General features: G+C 44.5%; 2 protein-coding genes across 2 annotated transcripts; both read right to left on the bottom strand.

Moving 5' to 3' along the window:
- Positions 1–232: 232 nt before the first annotated feature.
- LOC108438416 (olfactory receptor 10J4-like) lies at positions 233–1,186 on the bottom strand. Its single transcript, XM_017716208.2, has one exon. It carries the CDS (start codon positions 1,184–1,186, stop codon positions 233–235), a length of 954 nt encoding a protein of 317 aa, XP_017571697.2.
- Positions 1,187–10,469: 9,283 nt separating this feature from the next.
- Positions 10,470–11,420, bottom strand: LOC108438418 (olfactory receptor 6N2-like). The gene has a single exon (XM_017716209.1). It carries the CDS (start codon positions 11,418–11,420, stop codon positions 10,470–10,472), a length of 951 nt encoding a protein of 316 aa, XP_017571698.1.
- Between the last annotated feature and the right edge of the window lie 13,557 nt (positions 11,421–24,977).

The raw sequence follows: 24,977 nt of genomic DNA on the forward strand, positions 1-24,977 counted from the left end.
TCTTCATTTTCAATTTGAAGTTTTGTTTTATATTCAGGGCCTAAAATTCTCTTAAAAATCCTTTGTAAGATTTACAGATGTATTGAGATTGAAATACTCATTTAAATGCAGATATCCACTCAGCGTCTTCAGAATGTTAAATCAACTGGGAAAAAGAAAAAAAGAAAAAAACCACAGGTGACGAATGAAGGTAGAACTGCCTTATTAAGGTTCAGGTATATGATCATCAGAATCATGAGAAATGATTTATATCTAACATATGTGTCTTTCTTTTCCAAATCATTCTCTTAATCCTACTCCAAATCTCCTGCAGTTTCAGTCCATATATTATTGGATTGAGTAGAGGAGGAATAACCAGAATTTCAACTGACATTATCATGGAAACAATATGAGGTACATTTCCTTCTAATCTGCTATTAATGACTTCAAAACAGGATGTAATGGTGACACTGATAAAAATCAAAAGGTGTGGCATGCAGGTCTTTAGAGCTTTTCTTCTGAACTCTTTCGAGTTCTTTAAACAGACATCAAGTATTCTAACATATGAAAAGGCGATAAAGATTGTGGGTGGAAATACAGCAACGCTTAAAACAAAAATTCCGTAAGAATTCCTTACAGATGTATCTCCACAACTCAATTTCATAAGTCCATTACTATTACAGTATATTCTGTTTAATTTAAACTTGCACAACTTCAGCTGCCGTGTTAGTATAAAACCAATGCCCATTTCCAATGAGGGAAAAAACCAAGAGAAAAATAAGAGCTTTTTCACAGTGGACATTTTTACAAGAGTTGCATATTGTAATGGTTTACATATGGACACATATCTGTCGTAGGCCATAGCTGATAACAGCGTGAACTCTGAAGCTCCATATGTGTAAATAACAAAGGACTGAAATGTACAGGCCTCGTAAGAGATAACTTGCATTTCAGACAGAAAATCCTTCAGCAGTTTAGAGTAAAGAGCAACTGTTCCAACAAGAGCATTAAAAAGTAAAGCAGCAATGAAAATGTACATCGGCTCATGAAGACATTTGTTTGCATATATGACAGAAATGACGAAAACATTAACAAAAATAATAAATAAATAGACCATGAGAGTAATCACAAAGTAAACATATCTGTATTTCTCCAACTCTATGTGCCCTTCTAGAGTTAAGTATGTAATATTAATTGAAGATTCCATGATTTTCCAATAAGTAGTTTATGAACCTCTAAGAACAGGTTTGTGGATTAGTCCTGATAGCGTTTACAAAATTATTACTGATGGTTCATCAGCTGCCATCAAGAAGAATAATAAAAATGAAGATGTTTTGTTGCTGTACAGTCATGCTGTAGTGAGGAAAACCGTGTCCATTTATACATTTCCAACTGGCAACATATTCCTCAGTGGTTCACTGACTAACTGACAAATTGCGAATTATGTTATGGGCATTCTCTGCACATGGCAAAAACCCATGCCCAGGAGGATGCGTTGTTGGAGGTCAAACACCACATAGTCCTACCAGTGTCCTAGTTGACATGCTCCATCCTGCCATTGGACTTTGTATGGAAGACAGAAAATAGGTTGCAGATTCAAGATTCAAGAGTTTTATTGTCATATGTACAGCCGAACAGGTAATTACACTGTACAAATAAATTCTTACTAGTAAATTCTTACTGCTGTTCCTCCATTCACCAAATATAATCTTAAGAGAGTATAAAAAAGAAAATATAAGAATAACCTTAAAAACAGTAGTAAAAAAGTAAAAATGTACAGTATGTGCAAAGTTCAAATAAAATTAGCTACATGTGCGTATATGCAAATATGTAGAGCAGCTGTTCATAAAGTGCATCAAGTAATAGATGTAAACAGTAAACAATATTGTTCTGTGCAGTAATAAATATAAACAGTATTGTTCTAACAGCAGCAATACAGTGTAGTTAAGGTACAGTTATTGAGTGCAAGGTTAAACCAGTTCAGAATGGGAAGGGGGAAGAGGTAGTAAGTGAGGTGTTGACCAGCCTGATGGCCTGTGAATAGAAACTGTTAGTCAGTCTTGTAGTCCTGGAGTGAACATGGAGCGGCTACAGATCCCCCCGCCACCAAAATTCGATGTCACGAAGCCAGAGGAATGGCCAGAGTACAGGAAAAGGTTCGAAAGATACAGGATAGCATCACGGCTCGATGAACAGCCGGAGGAGAACCAGGTAAATACCTTGCTTTACACTATGGAGGAGGACTTTAAAAACAGTAGTAAAAAAGTAAAAATGTACAGTATGGGCAAAGTTAAAATAAAATTAACTATGGAGGAGGACATTGAGGATGTCATAACGTCCCTGGCTTTAACAGAGGAAGAGCAGGAAGGTTATGATGTGGTAATTAACCGTCTTGAACGACACTTCGTAGTGAGAAGGAATGTGATATTTGAGCGTGCAAAGTTCAACCAAAGACACCAAGAAAGCGAAGAGACAGTAGATAGTTTTATCACTGCACTTTATTGTTTGGCAGAACACTGTGGCTATGGCGCCTTACACAATGAGATGATACGGGACAGACTCTTTGTGGGGCTGCGTGACAAAAAGCTATCAGAGCAACTTCAGATAGACGCAGAGGTAACACTATAAAGAGCAATGACGCGTGCTCGGCAAAGCGAGCAAGTCAAAAAACAGCAGGAGCTCATGAAATCGAACTTCAAAGCTGAAAATGGTGCAAACAGTTTCCGGTTCTACCAGCAATCATACCTGAAATACCAGGACAGACCACGCATGCAGTTTAAAAACAAAACCATTCCTCCAAAGCAACCGCTTGCAATGGAGAATAATGCGTGCTACCGATGCGGCAGAGTACCTGCCCGTAGCAAACAACAATGCCCAGCCCGTGAAGAAAATTACAACATTTGTCACAAGAGAGGGCACTTCGCAAGGGTGTGCAAGAGCAGGGCGGTGAGTGAGATAGAAATGGTGCCTGACGATGCAACTTACGAAGAGGACACGGCATATATGGGCTTAGTCAACTCAGATAACAAAAAATGAATGGATTACGGAAGTAAAGATCAATGATCATAGCACACAGCTGAAAATACACATGGGAGCAGATGTCACAGTCATTCCAGAAGCAGAGTTTACCGCACACAAAGCCTTTCCACCGTTACAGAGGGCTGACAAGGTGTTATATGGGGCAGGTATGAACCGTCTCTCAGTTAAGGGGAAATTCACTGCCACACTGACAGGCAGCCACCAGAACAACAGTAGCCTGCAAGATGTGTATGTTGTGTCTGGATTGAAGTCAGGATTATTGGGCCGCACTGCAAGTGTAGCACTGGGACTTGTAGCCAGAATTGACGCCACTTTCTGCCCAAAAACTGTTAATGAACAGTTCCCACAGTTGCTCAGCAGTCTAGGAAGAATGGAGGGGGAATACAAAATTGAGCTCAAACCGGACGCGAAGCCATACTCCCTCTCAACACAAAGACACATACCACTACCACTCATGTCTAAAGTCAAAAAAGAGTTTTACGGACTGGTGTGCAGATATGGTTCCAGTCCCGAAAGGCGAACAATGATGTCCACATATGTGCAGACCTGACGAAGCTGAACCAGTCCGTGCAGAGAGAAAAACACATGCTACCCTCGGTAGAACACACCTTAGGTCAGTTAGAGGGAGCCAAGGTCTTTTCAAAGATGGTTGCCAATTCCGGATTTTGGCAGATCCCCCTCTCCGAAGACTCCAGGCTGCTGACCACATTCATTACACCATTCGGGTGGTACTGTCATAACCGTCTGTGTTTTGGCATTTCATCCGCACCAGAACACTATCAGCGCAGGATGTCCTGCATACTTGAAGGCTTGGAGCATGTGGTATGTCAGATGGATGATGTTCTTGTGTATGGACAGACACAGGAATGCCATGATGAACGCCTGTGGAAGGTACTGAAGAGACTTGGGGAGAATGGGTTCACATTAAAGGCAGCAGAAAAATGTGAGTTTTCCAGGGACTCAGTTAAATTCCTAGGCCAAATCATTGACGCTGAGGGCGTTCGAGCAGATCCAAACAAGGTTAAAGCTGTGACTGCCATGGAGGAGCCAAAAGATGTCAGTGGGGTGAGATGTTTGGTATGACAAATCACCTTGGGAAATACATACCTCAGTTAGCAGCGAAGACACAGCCACTGGAGATCTTCTGCGGGAGAGAAACACATGGACATGGGGACACGCCCAGCAACAGGCTTTTGACAGCATTAAAAGTGAGTTGAGCACCACACCTGTTATGACACTGTACAACACACAAGTGCATACAGTCTTGTCGGCAGATTCATCCTCCTATGCACTGGGAGCAGTCCTACTACAGCAGCAGGAGGATGACACACTAAAACCAGTGGCGTACGCTTCACGTGCCCTAAGCAACACAGAAAGAAGATATGCCCAAATCGAAAAGGAGGCGCTAGCTACAACATGGGCATGCGAACACTTCTCCGACTTCCTGGTAGGCACAGACTTCCATATTGAAACCGATCACAAACCACTTTTTCCCCTGTTAGGTTCAAAAGACTTAAACGAACTACCTCCAAGAATACAAAGACTACGCATGAGGCTGATGCGATACAGATACACAATCTCTCATGTACCTGGGAAAAACATGGCCACGGCAGACGTCCTGTCGAGAGCACCTCAGAAAGATACGAAAGACACCAAAAAGGAGACAGAGTTAAACTTGTACGTCAGCATGGTGATTGATAGCTTGCCTGCCACAGAGAAAAGGCTGCAGGAAATAAAAGAACATCAAGACAGTGACGAAATACTGAGACAGGTTAAGAAATACTGTCACCAAGGTTGGCCTGACAAGTTTGCACTGGATGGGAGATGCCACCAGCATGCACCCTTCGCTGGAGAGTTAACTGTGGAAAAAGGCCTGCTACTCAGAAATAAAAGACTGGTCATACCCAAAACACTGTGACATGAGAACATGAGAAGCCACTTATCCAGCTGGATCGCAGGGGGAGCTGGAGCTTATCCCAGCAGTCTTTGTGCGGAAGGCAGGACACAATAATGGTACCAAACTGTAATTACACATAAATCAAATGTTAATGTTTCAGTTGATACAAAAATAATTCATTAGCAACTATTACAGCAGAAGTAAATAATAATACACAATAAATTTTCATTGTAGCCTTTTTTACATTCATGTGGATAAGATGTCCAGCTCATATCATTTCTGCATGATCAACATATCACGCAGTTATTTTCACAGCCACACCAAATATTTCTCTTTATACAACATTATCATTCTAGCAGCTGAAAATATGAATAAAACACTTATGGACATCCTTGTGTTCAAACATGGTGTTTGTGATGGACAAACTGTGGTTTGCACAGAAGTCCAAAAACTGAACACCACTCGGGTTCAGATCAGAGAGGCCATTCCTCCCAATCACACCACTCCAGGTCTCACTGTCATTGCCCACGTGAGCGTTAAAGTCCCCCAGTAGGACAATAGAGTCTCCAGGATGAGCACTTTCAAGCACACACCTGCTCGCCGCCTCTCACCATGGGCAACTCCAGAAAAGAATAAAGTCCAGCCCCTCTCAAGGAGATTGGACCCAGAGCCCAAGCTGTGTGTTGAGGTGAGCCCGACTATATCTAGCCAGTATCTCTCTGTAAGGGGGAGCAAGGAGGCGGACGCACACACTGAGATAAGCGAGATTTATTAGGGGCAAATCCAGGGTCGTGGTCAATACGGTCCAGGTTCATATAGCCGATGCGGACGGAACGGGAAACAGACATGACAAAAACCAGAGCAACCAGTAAACGGACATCAAACAAAGACCAGGTAAAAAGATACAAAGATACAAAGACTGGCAAACGCAAGGGGCAAACACAGGGCTTAAATACATGGAACAACGAGGGACAGGTGAAAACAATCAGGGGCGGAGTTACACAACCAAAACAGGAGCACATGGACGGGACTGGGAGGGATCAGAAGTGCCGCGGGGTGCGGCCACGGGATCAGAAGTGCCGCGGGGTGCGGCCACGGGATCAGGCTTTCGGGCTGGGGACCTCTGCTCCAACCTGGAGGAACACACAGATACTGGACCCACTCGGCCGTTCCCAAAGCTCACTCGAGCGATAGGCAGCTAGCAGTGACGCTTACGAACAAGCCGAGTCCCACAAAACGGGTCATCTGAATGCTCCTTCCGTCTGACCCCGTCTTGCACTGCAGGTCGCTCCTCCCTGCAGTGGCGCTCAAGACGGGCAGACCCAAGGCGCTTACCTGAGCTCTCGCCTCCCGGACACAAGGCGGGAAGGTCCTCCGCTTTCTTGCGGGACTGACAAGACGCTCGTGTTCCCTCAGCGCCAGGGGATTTGCTGTCTCTGGCTTGGTGGCGTTGGGACACGGCGAACTCGGGCTGCTTTGAAACAGCCGGAGTTTCGTCCCAACGGAACAACCACATGCCGGAGTCTCGCTTACCTGCTGCGTCCTGTGGAGGCCAGTCATTCTGTAAGGGGGAGCGAGGAGGCGGACGCACACGCTGAGATAAGCGAGATTTATTAGGGGCAAATCCAGGGTCGTGGTCAATACGGTCCAGGTTCATATAGCCGATGGGGACGGAACGGGAAACAGACATGACAAAAACCAGAGCAACCAGTAAAAAGACATCAAACAAAGACCAGGTACAAAGATACAAAGATACAAAGACTGGCAAACGCAAGGGGCAAACACAGAGCTTAAATACATGGAACAACAAGGGACAGGTGAAAACAATCAGGGGCGGAGTTACACAACCAAAACAAGAGCACATGGACAGGACAGGACTGGGAGGGGCCAACCGTGACACTCTCAACCTCGCGCACGAACTCAGGCTCCTTCCCCGCCAGTGAGGTAACATTCCAAGTTCCAAACACCAAGGCCCACGCCTTCAGACCCTGCCCGATCCACAACGCACCGAACCCCTACCACTGCCCCTCCCATTGGTGGTGGGTCGATGGGAGGGGGGACTCATGTAACTCCTTCGGGCTGGGCCCGGCTGGGCACCATGAGTAAATGCCCGGCCACCAGACGCTCGCTGGCGAGGCCCTCCCCCAGGACTGGCTCCAGGGTGGGGCCCTGCTAACCCTGTTCCGGGCAGGGTACACAAGTCCTGTTTTTGTCTTTTCGTAAGGGTTATTATGGATCACACTTTGTCTGACCTGTCATCTAGGACCAGTTTTCCATGGGAGACCATACCAGGAGCTTTTGCTCCAGACAACATAGCTCCTAGGATCATTCAAGCACGCAAACCCCTCCACCACGATAAGGTGGTGATCCATGGAGAGGATGTATGAATCTTTTCATTCATTTAGGAGACTCTCAATAGCCCACATTAAAAAATGCACTTTCTTAGGTTTTACGCCATTAACAGAGACATCTCCAAAAACGAGGGTGTCTGTTTTGGCCACAGACCAGGCCCCAGTGGCTTTACTGGGACACTCTGACCGTGCTTTGTCTCTCTGAACATTTTCAAGACATGGCTAAAACACGGCGCATGTGGCAGGGCATCCAGGCCTTTACCAACTACAAGACACCTCCATCTACTTGCAACCTCCCTTCCAGATGCACCATATAACTTCTATGCTCGGTTGAAGCACAGAACTGCATGATGGCGAGAAAAACCACACCTCCTCCAAGTGAACAGGTACTGTGTGCTTCAAGTCCACCACCATCATACCTGTGCTGAAGAAGTCTTCAGTGTCCTTCCTCATTGACTACCATACCATTGCACTCACTCCCATCATCATGAAGTGCTTTGAGAGGCTTGTCAAGAGGAGCATCAAAGACCAGTGCCTCTTCACTGGACCCACTGCAATTTGGATCTAGGGGGCTTCCCAGGACAAAGCTGGCCCTCTTAATGAGTCTGCCTATCTCTTCCTGTCTGCAGTTAAGATGCTGCTACCCCAGCAGACCACTCCTTAAAAAATGGCTGATGCCACCATTGTGTCAAAAAAGGTCCCCTCAATCACCTAAGCAGGTAGAGCCTGCTCTGGCCTTACCTATAAAGTGCACATCCCAAAGATGTCTGATGGTATTGAGGTCAGGGCTCTGAAGGTCAGTCAAGTTCTTCCACGCCAAACTCACCCAGCCATGACTATATGGACCTTGCTTTGTGTACTGGGGCTGGAACTGAAAAGGGCCTTCTCTAAACTGCTCTCACAATGTTGGAAGCATATGTTGGAAGCATATGTTGGAAACATACCTGGACATGACTGACCAAAATGGTCTGCTTTTTTAGGTCTGCTGAAACCCATGCCAAGAAGCTTTTTGTGGTGATTCCAGGGGAGATTTGGAGATCAGTGGTTATTGATCAGCAGAGCATTGGAGACTTTTATGCACTATGCTTCTCAGCACTTGGTGACCCGCTCTGTAACTTTGCATGGTCTGACACTTTGTGGCTGAGTGACTGTGGTTTCTAAACACATCCACTTTTCAATAATATTACTCACAGGAGTATGTCTCAATAATTTGTTTATATATATATATATATATATATATAAACACACATTTCATACATAGTGTATCATTTTCTGCTAAGCTCTTCAAAAGTGAGTTGAATTTGACAGAACTCATGTGTGATATTTGTGGCCAGTCTACACCCATAAGCTACTTCCAGCCATCTGCATTGTGTATGATGCTGTAATAAAACTCAGGACACTGGATATCAGCTTCAGTCTGAGTATTTTCACCTGCATATAAATCATTTAGAGCAAAGCAGAAAGAAATATTGGCGTCAATAGCTTCTCAAAAAATGCCTCAGTTAGGTTCACTGCAGACCAAAATACATACACATAAAACAGTAAACATATCTTTGAATCTACATACACACAAAGTGTATTAAATTGACTGTAAGACATGGATACAAATTATTACGTGTCACATTAATTTCTAATCAGTAGCAATCTTTAATATTAAAATTACATTATATTACCATAGAATACATTCTGATATAGATACATGTAACCGAACATATAAGGAATAAAATATAGAAGTGTAAACTCAGTAGTTTTTCTTAATGTGACATTGCAGAGGTTTTATGTCTCTTAAGGTTTCTTATGAATCTAACATTAATCAGCCGATGAATAAATGTATCTATGATTATTTATTCAAAAGAAGGGAAATAAAAAAACAGGAAAAAAACGCATCACATGGCATCTGCCATTTTAACCACAAAATATACAATTCACTCAATGAAAATAAGCACATTAACTAACGTTTCAGTCATGACTATGGGAGTACTCACCTGTGTATAAATCATTTAGAGCAAAGCAGAAAGATATATTGGCTTCGCAAAGGCACCTACCTCAGTCTGTTTCACTGCAGACTGAGAAAGAAATTCCACCAAGATGACAAAGGGAGAAAAACTACGGGTTCTGAGAAAGGAAAAAATATATACATACTCCCATAAGACATGAAGAACAGTTATGAACTTGCAAGGTAATAATAATAATGATTAAAAAAAAAAAAAAAAAAAAAATATATATATATATATATATATATATATATATATATATATATATATATGTGTATATATATATATATATATATATACACACACACACACACACACACACACACATACACATAAATTAAATAAATTAAATATTCCGGACCAAATATACAACCCATTCATTCATACATGTGGAGACAAAGCAGATAGCGCATGGTTCTCACTGCTAGAAACTACTATGAAGAAACATCACAGTACAGGTTTGGTGAATCACTAATTAATTAAAACGCAGCAATAGTTGCAGCTTTTTGAACGACTGGCACTGCTTGAGGTGGATTGCAGTAGCTCTGTGTGTGTGGCTTTCCGTTAGCCAGTACCCTACAACATGCAGAACATTTTTACATAAATGTTTTTATTTTAAATATATTTGATTAATAAGGCAAAATATTCTGAAATACAGTTTAATGTTTGAACTGCAGTGTGTTCTAAATCAAATACATAAAAATACAAAATTTCCATATGGATGAGCTGTATCTGGTATGTTTTTGGATTGTTGCACTGGCCTCTTCAATAAAGATCAGCAACGACTTGAATCCCACTTGTGGTGACTCATCTTTGTTACAGCCAGATAGTAGAAAGATAAAAAAAATATAAATGTAAAAAAATTATTTGATGGGGTTGTTTGCATTGCCATAGATCATATATCATTTTTAATCAGTGTGCAGTCTAAAACCCCCAGACATTCCTGGTCAGGCAAAAGAGATCAGGAGTTTTATTTTCTTCATTTTCAATTTGAAGTTTTGTTTTATATTCAGGACCTAAAATTCTCTTAAAAATCCTTTGTTAAATTTACAGATGTATTGAGATTGAAATACTCATTTAAATGCAGATATCCACTCAGCATCTTCAGAATGTTAAATCAACTGGGGAAAAAAAAAAAAAAAAAAACACAGGTGAGGAATGAAGGTAGAACTGCCTTATTAAGGTTCAGGTATATGATCATCAGAATCATCAGAAATGATTTATATCTAACATATGTGTCTTTCTTTTCCAAATCATTCTCTTAATCCTACTCCAAATCTCCTGCAGTTTCAGTCCATATATTATTGGATTGAGTAGAGGAGGAATAACCAGAATTTCAACTGACATTATCATGGAAACAATATGAGGTACATTTCCTTCTAATCTGCTATTAATGACTTCAAAACAGGATGTAATGGTGACACTGATAAAAATCAAAAGGTGTGGCATGCAGGTCTTTAGAGCTTTTCTTCTGAACTCTTTCGAGTTCTTTAAACAGACATCAAGTATTCTAACATATGAAAAGGCAATAAAGATTGTGGGTGGAAATACAGCAACGCTTAAAACAAAAATTCCGTAAGAATTCCTTACAGATGTATCTCCACAACTCAATTTCATAAGTCCATTACTATTACAGTATATTCTGTTTAATTTAAACTTGCACAACTTCAGCTGCCGTGTTAGTATAAAAGCAATGCCCATTTCCAATGAGGGAAAAAACCAAGAGAAAAATAAGAGCTTTTTCACAGTGGACATTTTAACAAGAGTTGCATATTGCAATGGTTTACATATGGACACATATCTGTCGTAGGCCATAGCTGATAACAGCGTGAACTCTGAAGCTCCATATGTGTAAATAACAAAGGACTGAAATGTACAGGCCTCGTAAGAGATAACTTGCATTTCAGACAGAAAATCCTTCAGCAGTTTAGGGTAAAGAGCAGCTGTTCCAAAAAGAGCATTAAAAAGTAAAGCAGCAATGAAAATGTACATCGGCTCATGAAGACATTTGTTTGCATATATGACAGAAATGACAACAACATTAACAAAAATAATAAATAAATAGACCATGAGAGTAATCACAAAGTAAACATATCTGTATTTCTCCAACTCTATGTGCCCTTCTAGAGTTAAGTATGTAATATTAATTGAAGATTCCATGATTTTCCAATAAGTAGTTTATGAACCTCTAAGAACAGGTTTGTGGATTAGTCCTGATAGCGTTTACAAAATTATTACTGATAGTCCATCAGCTGCCATCAAGAAGAATAATAAAAATGAAGATGTTTTGTTGCTGTACAGTCATGCTGTAGTGAGGAAAACAGTGTCTATTTATACATTTCCAACTGGCAACATATTCCTCAGTGGTTCACTGACTAACTGACAAATTGCGGATTATGTTATGGGCATTCTCTGCACATGGCAAAAACCCATGCCCAGGAGGATGCGTTGTTGGAGGTCAAACACCACATAGTCCTACCAGTGTCCTAGTTGACATGCTCCATCTGGCCATTGGACTTTGTATGGAAGACAGAAAATAGGTTGCAGATTCAAGATTCAAGAGTTTTATTGTCATATGTACAGCCGAACAGGTAATTACACTGTACAAATAAATTCTTACTAGTAAATTCTTACTGCTGTTCCTCCATTCACCAAATATAATCTTAAGAGAATATAAAAAAGAAAATATAAGAATAACCTTAAAAACAGTAATAAAAAAGTAAAAATGTAAAAATGTACAGTATGTGCAAAGTTCAAATAAAATTAGTTACACGTGCGAATATGTAGAGCAGCTGTTCATAAAGTGCATCAAGTAATAGATGTAAACAGTAAACAGTAAACAATATTGTTCTGTGCAGTAATAAATATAAACAGTATTGTTCTAACAGCAGCAGTACAGTGTAGTTAAGGTACAGTTATTGAGTGCAAGGTTAAACCAGTTCAGAATGGGAAGGGGGAAGAGGTAGTAAGTGAGGTGTTGACCAGCCTGATGGCCTGTGAATAGAAACTGTTAGTCAGTCTTGTAGTTCTTGACTTCACACTCCTGTAATGTCTGCCTGAAGGTAGGAGTGTGAAGACTCTGTGCTGGGGGTGTTTACTATCCCTGATGATGTTGTGGGCCCTCCTGATGACCCTGTAGTGAGGGGAAGGCTGCTCCTGAGATGGACTGGGCAGTTTTGATTACACGCTGGAGAGCCTTCCTGTCCTGAGCAGTGCAGATTCCATACCAGACCATGATGGAGCTGGTAAGAACACTCTCGATCGTACTGCTGTAGAAGGTACTGAGCATTTTGTCTGGCATGCCAAATTTACTCAGTCTTCTCAGAAACTACAGTCACTGCTGGGACTTCCTGATGATGAGGTGTGTGTTGTGAGACCAGATGAGATCCTCACTGAAGTGGATGCTGAGGAATTTTAAGGTTGTCACCCCCTCCACCTCAGTCTTACCAATGTACAGGGGTGTGTGCAGCTCCTGCTTCCTCCTTGGGTTAAGGGTTAACTTTCCTTTGGCCTGTCTCTTCCCCGGTGACTAACATGTATTAATAAAATCAGACACTGCTGAGGGTGCAAGGGTGTCTGCCCTTTGTGCATACTTACAGGCTGTTAATAACTATTGTTCCTCTTTTATTCTGCAAACCACTTGCACTTTTGACTTACTGGATTTTGATGTTGAACTGAGCACATCCAGAGATGGAGAAAAACAACTCCATGTATGGACCAGCAGGTTACGACATATGTTAGAATGTGGTCGGGCCCTTCCTGGCTGCCTGCGTGCACGTGGGACGGGCTCTCTGTGTTTATATAGAGGGGATTGCCCCTTCTTCTGTGTGCTTTATGAATAAAACTCTCATCTCTCTATGAGAGTGTTGTTCATTATTGCATCGAGAGCTCTCTCTGTCTTGGGACTTGGTAGGATTGCCGAGCAGGTTTATCGCTTCATTCTCTGGTTTCTGAGGGAGAGCACTGTTCTAGGAGACCCTTCCTAACAGTCTTGGTGACCCGACGTGATATCCTCACCTGGTAAGTCCGTTTCCTTCCTTTGGACCTCTGCCTGGTTGACGATATCGCGTTCCTTTTTGGCTCAGCTAACCTACCCAGCCCTGTCTGGTGGGCGGGAGTATGAGATGAAGCAGGATTTTTGCCCCTGTAACGAGGGTACAAACCTAGGCGCCTAGTGGTTTTATGCTCACAATCCCTCTGACTCCCAAGATTTGTGTTGTTTGTATTTGTATTGTGTTTGTTGATATGGGTACGTCGTTTCCCAAACCAGAGCCGGATGAGAAACCTGCTGATTGGATGAGGCGATGTAATCTGGCCTACTATGTTGACCCGTTTCTCTCTAACCTAGCAGGATGGACTGAGAGTAATCCTCAGATTCCGCCATACCCTAGGAATGGGACTTTTGACGCAGGGTATTTGAGTTCTGCTCATAGAATGATTTATGAAGGTATTGGGGATCCGCAATGGGACCTCCCCTACATGAAAGAGGGTTATACGTCGTGGTATGACATGAAACAGGTGTGGGATGATTTTAAAAAGATTTTTACTCCAAAAAGCGTGCTGAAAACAATTCCGAAGCCTATTAAGGCCAAAAGGCAAGGCCCAAATTGTCCCTGCCCTCAAACCAGGCATCATGTTGTAGTATGAACACCGTATCCCCTACTAGCCCAATGGCTCCTCTGGTAACAAATAATCCCGTCTTGCCACCCCCTTATCAGCCTCCGCCGCCTGCCGCACCGGGGTTATACCCAGATCTTACTGCTCTTAAAGCTGATCTTAAGGCTTCTGATTCTGCTGCAAAGCCCAAGGCCAGACCAAACACCTCAGACCCGTCCCTGTCTCTGGCTGTAGTTAAAGTCCCCAAGCCCGATGATGATGATTCGGACTTGGACGGGGAAGAGACACGGACTACGACCCTGGAACACGCCCCGATCCCCCACCGGGTCCGTGGACCCCGGGATCGGAACGGAGTTCCCTGGCTGTTGCCATGGCTTGGACAGCTATGGACAGGCTCCAGGCTTTGTTGACTAGATATTTGTCCACTCGCAAACAGCGTAGGCAGGATTTGTCTCAAGTAACCTCATGTAAGCAGGAGAAGGGTGAGCCTATTGTTAAGTTTTGGGAAAGGTTTAAGAATGTTTGGATTTTCCAGGGTGGTATGGATGTGAATGAGAAAGAGCCGAATGTTTTGCTCATTAATACGTTCATGAGTAACTGTCGTGCTGATTGTCAGCAGATGCTGAAAATGCAGCTAACTGATCGGAGTAACTTGAGAATACAGGATGTAGGGAGGAAGCTTCGTATGATGGAATCAGATGGGTTGTTTGATATGGCCCCTAACACAGTTCTGTTGCAATATCAGGGAAATCCAGGTTCAGGTCAGGTCAGATCTAACCGCAGGCCGGACAGGCCAGCCCCTGATAGAAAACCAGGGAACTGTCATTACTGTGGCAGGGAGGGTCATTGGCAGCCAGAGTGTAGAACACGTGCGAGGGACTTGAAGGCAAAGGCGAAGGGCCCTCCTCGTCCTCATGGCCCTTTTCCTCCACCTCCCCCAGTATAGGGCTGCCCAGAGAGTCCGGTCCCGAGTGAAGCTTATCTTAGCACTACTTTTTCCTCTTTCCAGAACCACGATCTTCCCGTTATTTCGCTTAACGTGTCGGGCGTGGACTTCAGTTTTCTCATAGATACTGGTGCCACTCTTTCTTCGCTCGGACCTAAGTATGAGGGCCCTTTGTCATCTAGAACCACTAGCTCTGTGGGTATAACTGGTCAGCCCTTTGTATCCCATTACACTCCCCCGCTATCAGTTCTTTGCGACGACCTCCGTTTTTCCCATTCGTTTGTTTTTATGCCGGACTGCCCGTTTAATCTCATGGGCCGTGACCTCATGAGCCGCCTTGGCATTACTCTGACTTTCAGCGGCTCTCGCATATCTGTTTCCACTGGCTCTCCCTCTAGAGATTTGCAGATTGCTAACAAATCATATAAGTCTTTTTCACCTGCTTTCTTTTCTCTCTCTCCCTCTGACAGCTCAACCATCCCGAAGCCTCTCAGCTCCATTCCTCGCACGGTCTGGGCCACCCATAAGGATGACGTGGGGTGTGTAGATTGTAAACCCTATGAGGCCACTCTTAAACATTCTACACCGGTGTATGTGAAACAATACCCACTGCCTGAACACAAACTGCGTGGTATCGACTCCATTCTCACTACATTGCTGTCTCTGGGCGTGGTGGTCCTGTGTCAAAGCGCCTACAATACCCCAATTAATCCAGTTCCTAAGCCGGACGGGTCTTGGCGTTTCACACAGGATTTGCGACGCTTAAATGATGCAGTGGTGCCGATAGCCCCTATTGTTTCTGACGTGGCATCAATTCTGTCATCGGTTCCTTGCCATCATGCATTTTTCACCGTGATTGATGTTAGTTCCGCTTTTTTCAGTATTCCGGTTGAGCCTGACACACAGCCCATTTTTGCGTTCACGCACCGTCAGCGCCAATATACGTGGACTCGTTTGCCGCAAGGTTTTTGCGACTCGCCTGCCGCTTTTGCTGCGTCGCTTAGGGACCTCCTTTCAGACCTCTCCCTCCCTGGGGGCGCTGTGCTCCTGCAGTACGCGGATGACCTCCTGATTTCGGCCCCAGACGAATGCACCTGTGTTGATGCCTCCAAGCTGGTTCTCACACGGCTGGCTGACTTAGGCTTCAAGGTTTCACTGAAAAAGTTGCAGTTCTGCCTCCCGTGTGTGCAGTACCTAGGCCATGAACTCTCTCAAGGTCAACGCCTGCTCTCTGCTGACTGGGTCTCTTGCATCACAGGCCTTCCTAAACCTGCCACCAAACAGGCCATGATGTCCTTCCTGGGTCTCATCAATTACTGCAGACAGTGGATTCCTGACTGCTCCACCCACGATAAGACCCTGAGGGCCTCCTTCTCCCGTGATCAGCACATGATCTTCCTCCCTGACTTGGACTGATGCCATGAACACTGCCTATGTGGCACTGCTTACTGCCCTTCGTTCTGCACCTGCCTTGGGCCTTCCTAACTACAACCTGCCATTCCATCTCTGGGTGTCGGAGTCTGGGGGTGCCGTGGCTGCTGTGCTTGCCCAGTCCCACGGGGGGGGGGGGTGCGCCCTTGCGCATACTATTCGAAAACACTTGATGTTGCGGCTAGAGGTCTCCCGTCTTGTCTCAGAGCGGTCGCAGCTTGTGCCCTCATGATACAAGATGCGGAGAAAATCGTTTTAGGTCATGCCCTCACCTTGCATACTTCACATCAGGTGTGTCAGCTTCTTAACAATTGTTCCACACAGCAGTTATCGGCCCAGCGCCGTGCAGGTTATGAGAACATTCTTCTCGCCACAGAGAATCTTTCTATCCATCCTCACTCTGCCCTTGATTCTGTGTCCTCTGGTCTCATGCGCCTGCTTTCCTTGTCTGAATCACACACTTCTTCCTCTTTTGACTTGCATGACTGCACTTCTCGCCTGGCCGCTGAAACTTCTATTCGCCCGGACGTCCTGTCCACCCGCCTTTCTAGTGGTCTTTCCTTCTATGTGGATGGCTCTTGCTCTAAGCCTTCTGACGGCACTTTCCTTTGTGGTTACGCTGTCTGCTCCCCTCCCTCTACTGTTGTGGAGTCCTTCTCTCTGCCTTTCTCCTCTGCTCAGGCGGCCGAATTGTATGCTATCACGCGCGCCTGTATTCTCTCTCAGGATCAGGACGTTACTATTTACACTGATAGTCGTTACGCTTTCGGTGTCGTACACGATTTTGGAGGTATATGGTCTCAACGTGGTTTTGTTACGTCTGATAATAAGCCCATATCTCATGCCTTGCTTATCGAGGACCTCATTCGCGCTAGTTTCCTGCCTTCTCGTCTAGCTGTGGTCAAGGTCCATGCTCATCAGCGTGGCTCCGATCCTGACTCTGTCGGGAATAACGCTGCTGACTCTGCCGCCAGGCGTGGCGCGCTCCATGGGCTCCCTTGCCCGTTTCTTGACTCCTCCTCTTTCTCCTGTGCTGCTCTTACTGTTGATTGCCTCCCTGGCCTAGATCTGGTTGATATCCAGTCTTCTGCCTCGTCTTCGGATGTGCAGCATTGGCTCTCGTGTGGTTATGACTCTACTGTTGTACCGTTCCGTGACAGTAAGGGCCGTTTGTGTCTCCCCTCCCATTGTGTTCCTTTTCTCGTTCCCGATTTTCATGGTATTTCTCATCGGGAGCGGAGAGGGGTGAAGCATGACATGTCAGATTTGTTTTGCATTCATAATTTGAATTCGGCTATAGACCGCATTCTAGACCGATGCCTAGTTTGTGCACAGAACAATCCAAAGCCTAAAGGCCCTCACCAGGTTCTTCCCAAACCTGAGACGCCGTTCCAGGAATGGCAAATAGATTTCACACACATGACAACTGTAGGGCCCCACAAGTATCTACTGGTAATGATTGATAAATTCTCCAGATGGACTGAGGCCTTCCCGTGTAATAAGGAGAACGCGAACACGGTAGTGACAAAACTATGTCAGGAAATCATACCACGATATGGCGTCCCTTTAGGTATTCGGTTCGAACGAAAGGGTTTTTCTGACCCTCCTTTTTCAGAGCCCACAACTGTACTCGCTGTTACGCGTACTGGTGTCTTAACTGACCTTTTTCCACAGTGGATCCACGCCTCCCGTTGTGTTAAAGCTCCTGAATTATAACCCACTCTGCCTATTATTAATCTCTCTTTTGTTTTGCAGAAGCATGATGCTGCTGATAATGCTCTTTCTCTGCTCGGAAGGTATCTCACCATGAAAGCTCCTATTGTATGTGTATGTGTGGTGTTGCTACTGTTGTGTATGGGTCCGTGTCTTTTCAGGTGCCTCATGGATCGAGTGTACGCTCTGGCCTCCTCACTCATCCCCCACCGGTCCGACTACGTCTTTATGGCACAGACCGTGCGACAGCCCGTCTACGCGTCATTGGAACCATCTTATGATGATGCTGTTTCTGTTTCTGTGTAGGAGCCTTTTTCTCTGTTCTCTCTGATGTGCGTATTGCTTATAACCCGTCTTCAATGAGTTATAAAAGAGGGGAATGAAAGGGTTAACTTTCCTTTGGCCTGTCTCTTCCCCCGTGACTAACATGTATTAATAAAATCAGACACTGCTGAGGGTGCAAGGGTGTCTGCCCTTTGTGCATACTTACAGGCTGTTAATAACTATTGTTCCTCTTTTATTCTGCAAACCACTTGCACTTTTGACTTACTGGATTTTGATGTTGAACTGAGCACATCCAGAGATGGAGAAAAACAACTCCATGTATGGACCAGCAGGTTACGACATATGTTAGAATGTGGTCGGGCCCTTCCTGGCTGCCTGCGTGCACGTGGGACGGGCTCTCTGTGTTTATATAGAGGGGACTGCCCCTTCTTCTGTGTGCTTTATGAATAAAACTCTCATCTCTCTACGAGAGTGTTGTTCATTATTGCATCGAGAGCTCTCTCTGTCTTGGGACTTGGTAGGATTGCCGAGCAGGTTTATTGCTTCATTCTCTGGTTTCTGAGGGAGAGCACTGTTCTAGGAGACCCTTCCTAACACTCCTTGAATCAAGAATCATGTCCTTGTTCTTGTCTGCAATCAACGAAAGATTCTTGTTATTTGCCAGGCCACCAGCTCAGCCAGCTCCTTCCTGTATGCTGTCTCGTCCCTGTTGTGTTAGGAAGTAACCGATAGGATAGTTGTTACTACCCCTTGGAGGGTAGAGAAGGGAATGAGGATGTTGACTGGTATAGCTATGGCGCCTTACACGTTGAGATGATACGGGACAGACTCATTGTGGGGCTGCGTGACAAAAAGCTATCAGAGCAACTTCAGATAGAGGCAGAGCTAACGCTAGAAAGAGCAATGACGCGTGCTCGGCAAAGCGATTAAGTAAAAAAACAGCAGGAGCTCATGGAATTGAATTTCAGAGCTGAAAATGGTGCAAAAATAGACCGTGTCCGGTTCTACCTGAAATCATACCTGAAAATCCAGGACAGACCACGCATGCAGTTTAAAAACAAAACCATTCCTCCAAAGCAACCGCTTGCAATGGAGAATAATGCGTGCTACCGATGTGGCAGAGTACCTGCCCATAGCAAACAACAATGCCCAGCCCGTGAAGAAAATTACAATTGTTACAAGGGAGGGCACTTCGCAAGGGTGTGTAAGAGCAGGGCGGTGAGTGAAATAGAAACGGTGCCTGACGATGCAACTTACGAAGAGGACACAGCATATTTGGGCTTAGTCAACTCAGATAACTCAGAAAATGAATGGATTACGGAAGGAAAGATCAATGATCATAGCACACAGCTGAAAATAGAAACGGGAGCAGATGTCAGTCATTCCAGAAGCAGAGTGTGGCAGAGTGGCGTAATTTTGTTAATGCACGACTACGCCACCTAGAGGTGATTTCACCTCTAAGAAAAAAAAAATGGCACTTAAGGCCTAGAGAAGACAAAGACACCCAGGTTCAACACACTCAAAGGCCAGAGACGGGGTACAATCATTTAATAGAGATTTATTGACAATTATTTTAAAACATCTTTTCCACCAGGCAGACCAGGAATTCCCTTCTTGGAGAATCAATATAAAAAAATAACTAGCAATAATTTATTTAAATTACCAGCAACAAATTAGGAAGGAACTGGGTTAAGGGCTTACCACGACAGAAGGAAGTACAGGGATAGGAATATCCTCTACACTACAAACCACACATGTCAGTGCCACACATCTCAATCACACCCAACGTGCTCCACACTACAGGAAAGGTGAATAGAATTCCGCATCCCCAAGTCAGATGCTTGGCCCCCAGCTCCTATCCAACAAAGAGACAAAAAGATTTAAAAAAAACACAGCCAAGAAGGGGATCCCGTGCTCCCATACAGTTCTGCTGGTTCTTCAAAAAATAAAAAAAACAAAAATAAAATTGTTAAAGTAAGCCAACAAATAGAGCAAACATACCAAAATCAGTTAAAGAAAAGAAAAAAAACAACCCAAAGAAGTAAATCAGGAATGAACCCCAAAATTAAGCCAAAACAGATCCAAATTAATAAATCGGGATAGAAATCAAAAAACAAGCAAAATTAGTAAATCAGGATTAAACCTCAAAATTAAGCCAAAGCAAATTCAAATTAATAAATCAGGATAGAAATCAAAAACAAGCAAAATTAGCAACTCAAAAATAACAAATGAACAATAAAGTAAAAATTAAATTAATCACGAACCTTAACACCACAAAATAACAAAAACCGATATTAAGGTAAGGAAGTAGAAAAGAAAACCAAAACCAGAATAACTCAAAATAACTAAACAAAAACAAAACTTAATGCAACACCAAAAAAAATTTAAATAAACCCAGGCAAAAAAGAGATGCATACCACAGCGCTGAGCCGGCAATCGAATACGAGCCCGCGACTACAAACAAATACGAGGAGTTAATAATCAAGCCAACTACCACGTTATCCCGTAATGCTGTGAACAGATACCTTAAACTCATGAGAAGTAATCCAAACAGTCACGCTAAACTCCACGCTGAACGCTGCCGGCACGGAAGTCACCGCAGAAAGGAGGGGGGACAGGAAGCGCACCAAAAGTAGTCGTCCCCCTGCCCATATATAGGGTACAAAGGGGCCGCCCAGTAATTTAAACGCGGCCACGCAGCTACACAAGCAACATAGGTGGAGTCGCAAAACCCCACCTGCTACAAGAGTATAACGCACACAAAGCCTTTCCACCATTACAGAAGGCTGACAAGGTGTTATATGGGGCAGGTATGAACCGTCTCTCAGTTAAGGGGAAATTCACTGCCACACTGACAGGCAGCCGCCAGAACAACAGTAGCCTGCAAGATGTGTATGTTGTGTCTGGATTGAAGTCAGGATTATTAGGCTGCACTGCAAGTGTAGCACTGGGACTTGTAGCCAGAATTGACACCACTTTCTGCCCAAAAACTGTTACTGAACAGTTCCCACAGTTGTTCAGCGGTCTAGGAAATATGGAGGGGGAATACAACATTGAGCTCAAACCGGACGCGAAGCCATACTCCCTCTCAACACCAAGACGCATACCACTACCATTCATGTCTAAAGTCAAAAAAGAGTTGAAGCGCATGGAAGACCTAGGCGTCATTTCCAGAGTCAAACAACCTACTGACTCGTGTGCAGGTATGGTTCCAGTCCCGAAGGCGAACAATGAGGTTCGCATATGTGCAGACCTGACGAAGCTGAACCAGTCCATGCAGAGAGAAAAACACATGCTACCCTCGGTAGAACACACGTTAGGTTAGTTAGAGGGAGCCAAGGTCTTTTCAAAGATGGTTGCCAATTCCGGATTTTGGCAGATCCCCCCCTCCAAAGACTCCAGGCTGCTGACCACATTCATTACACCATTTGGGCTGTACTGTTATAGCTGTCTGTGTTTTGGCATTTCATCCTCACCAGAACACTATCAGCGCAGGATGTCCCGCATACTTGAAGGCTTGGAGGGTGTGGTATGTCAGATGGATGATGTTCTTGTGTATGGAGAGACACAGGAATGCCATGATGAATGCTTGTGGAAGGTGCTGAAGAGACTTGAGGAGAATGGGGTCACATTAAAGGCAGCAGAAAAATGTTTTCCAGGGACTCAGTTAAATTCCTAGGCCAAACCATTGACACTTAGGGGGTTCGAGCAGATCCAAACAAGGTTAAAGCTGTGACTGCCATGGAGGAACCAAAAGATGTCAGTGGGGTGAGATGTTTCCTAGGTATGACAAATCACCTTGGGAAATACATACCTCAGTTTGCAGCAAAGACACAGCCACTGCGAGATCTTCTGTGGGAGAGAAACACATGGACATGGGGACATGCCCAGCAACAGGCTTTTGACATTAAAAGCATTAAAAGTGAGTTGAGCACCACACCTGTTATGACACTGTACAACACACAAGCGCATACAGTCGTGTCGGCAGATTCATCCTCCTATGCACTGGGAGCAGTCCTACTACAGCAGCAGGAGGATGACACACTAAAACCAGTGGCGTACGCTTCACGCGTCCTAAGCGACACAGAAAAAAGATATGGCCAGATCGAAAAGGAGGCGCTAGCTACAACATGGGCATGCGAATGCTTCTCCAACTTCCTGGTAGGCATAGACTTCCATACTGATCACAAACCACTTCTTCCCCTGTTAGGGTCAAAAGACTTAAACAAACTACCTCCAAGAATACAAAGACTACGCATGAGGCTGATGCGATACAGATACACAATTTCTCATGTACCTGGGAAAAACATGGCCACAGCAGACGTCCTGTCGAGATCACCTCAGAAAGATACGAAAGACACCAAACTGGAGACAGAGTTGAACTTGTACGTCAGCATGGTGATGGATAGCTTGCCTGCCACAGAGAAAAGGCTGCAGGAAATAAAAGAACATCAAGACAGAGACGAAATACTGAGACAGGTAAAGAAATACCAGTATGCGCCCTTCACTGGAGAGTTAACTGTGGAAAAAGGCCTGCTACTCAGAAATAAAAGACTGGTCATACCCAAAACACTGCAACATGAGATACTGGAGAAACTGCATGTGGGCCATCTCGGCATTGTGAAGTGTCGCGAGAGAGCTAAACAAGTCATCTGGTGGCCAGGACTAAGCACTCAGCTCAAGAACTTTGTGGAGTCGTGTGACACCTGTGCACGAGAGAGAAGCCACCACAAAGAGCCACTGATTCCCTCTGACTTCCCAGAGAGACCATGGGAGGTCCTAGGAACAGATTTGTTGAGTGGAATATCCATCAGTACCTCTTAGTGGTTGACTGCTTCTCCCATTATGTGGAAGTGGCTAAACTGTCCAATACAACATCAGCAGCAATTATTAACCACCTCAAATTAATTTTCTCCCATCATGGGATCCCTTCTACTGTAAGGAGTGACAACAGACCGCAGTTTTCCTCTGACCTTTTCAGCCAGTTTGCAAAAGAATGGACATGTGAACATATAACATCAAGCCCAAGGTTTCCCCAAAGCAACAGAGAAGCTGACCGCGCAGTCAGAACAGTCAAAAGACTGCTACAGAAAGAGCCAGACCCATACTTGGCCCTTCTGGCCTATCGTGCGACACCCCTCTCCAATGGGCACAGCCCAGCTAAACTACTCATGGGAAGATGCATCCGAACAACACTCCCTACCATCCCATCCTCACTTCAACCAGAGTGGACTGACCTGGGGCGACTGAGACGGGAATGAGAAAGAAAACAGAAGAAAACAACTGAGCTACAACAGACGACACAATACTTACCCTCTGCCTCACCTCCGCGCAGGATATCATGTCTGGGTGTCAGACACAAAAGAGAGAGGAACCGTGTTAAAACCAGGTAACACACCAAGATCTTACCTGATTGAAACCACTAGTGGGGTGCTCCGTCAAAATCGATACCATCTCACAAACACACCTGAGGCTCCAGATGCATCTGGAAACTTAACTGAGACCCCACCTGGCCCGACTGCAGCAGAGCCACCGACAGCAGTTCCAAGGTCCGCGGGACCTATCACTGGGCAGCCTAGCAGTCCTGAGCCAAGAGGATACCCAGCGAGAGAGAGAACAATGCAGGAGTACCTGAAGGACTTTGTTACTAGTTAGCAGGTACTCCTTGGCTGTCTGAGTGGCACAAGGGGCAGAATACACCCCTCACTCGGCTGAAGGATTGGGCAGTCTACCCCACCTTCTTAGAAAAAAAAAAGAAAAAAAAAGAAGAAATGTGATGTGATTGTCAATTCATGTTAAAGTGTTCATGTTATAGTGTTAAACAACTTCTATGTGTTATTGTTACTGAGAAGCCTGAGTTACCCGTAAACACAGACAGGGATGATTTTATTAGAAACAGCATAATTGTATCTCATCTTTTGAACAGTTACAGTGGTAAAAATTGCTAATGGACAGTTCATATAGACAACTTTACAATGCAAAGAGAATTTCAGAACTTAAAAAGGGGGATGTTGTGTTATCGATAGGATAGTTGTTACTGCCCCCTGGAGGTTAGAGAAGGGAATGAGGATGTTGACTGGTATGGAGGTCCAAACACGCTTCAGTAAAGCTCAGAGTCAACCTACTTAATGTGTAGTCTGCTTCTGTTCCACTTACCATCAGTCTGCATCAGGTAACATAACAGTCCCCACCAGTGATCAGTCCAATGGCTGTAGTATCATCAGCAAACTTGATGATGCTGGTGTTCTTCTGGGAGGCCATGCAATTATAAGTGAAGTGCGTGTACAGAAGGGGGCTCAGCACACAGCCCTGGGGGACCCCTGTCCTCACAGTTCTTGTGCTGGATGTGCGGCTGCTGACTTTGACTGACTGGGGTCTGTCTGATAGAAAGTTCAGCACCCAGTTACAGAGGGCAGGTGTCAGTCCAAGGGTGAGGAGCTTTTCTGAGAGTTTTTATGGGATGACTATGATAAATGCTGAGCTGTAGTCAGTGAAGAGCATTCTGACATATGTGTCCTTGCCCTCCAGGTGTGTGAGGGCTGTGTGAAGAGCAGTGTTCACTGTGTTGTCTGTGGACCTGTTATGATGGTATGCAAAATGAAGAGGATCTACAGTGTTCAGAATGGTCTCCTGGATGTGAGTCATGACTATTCTCTCGAAGCACTTCATCACGATTGGGGTGAGTGCAACAGGGTGATAGTCATTTAGGCAGGTCACAATGCCTT

Source organism: Pygocentrus nattereri, chromosome 27 (assembly GCF_015220715.1).
Source record: "Pygocentrus nattereri isolate fPygNat1 chromosome 27, fPygNat1.pri, whole genome shotgun sequence".
Lineage (NCBI taxonomy): Eukaryota > Metazoa > Chordata > Actinopteri > Characiformes > Serrasalmidae > Pygocentrus > Pygocentrus nattereri.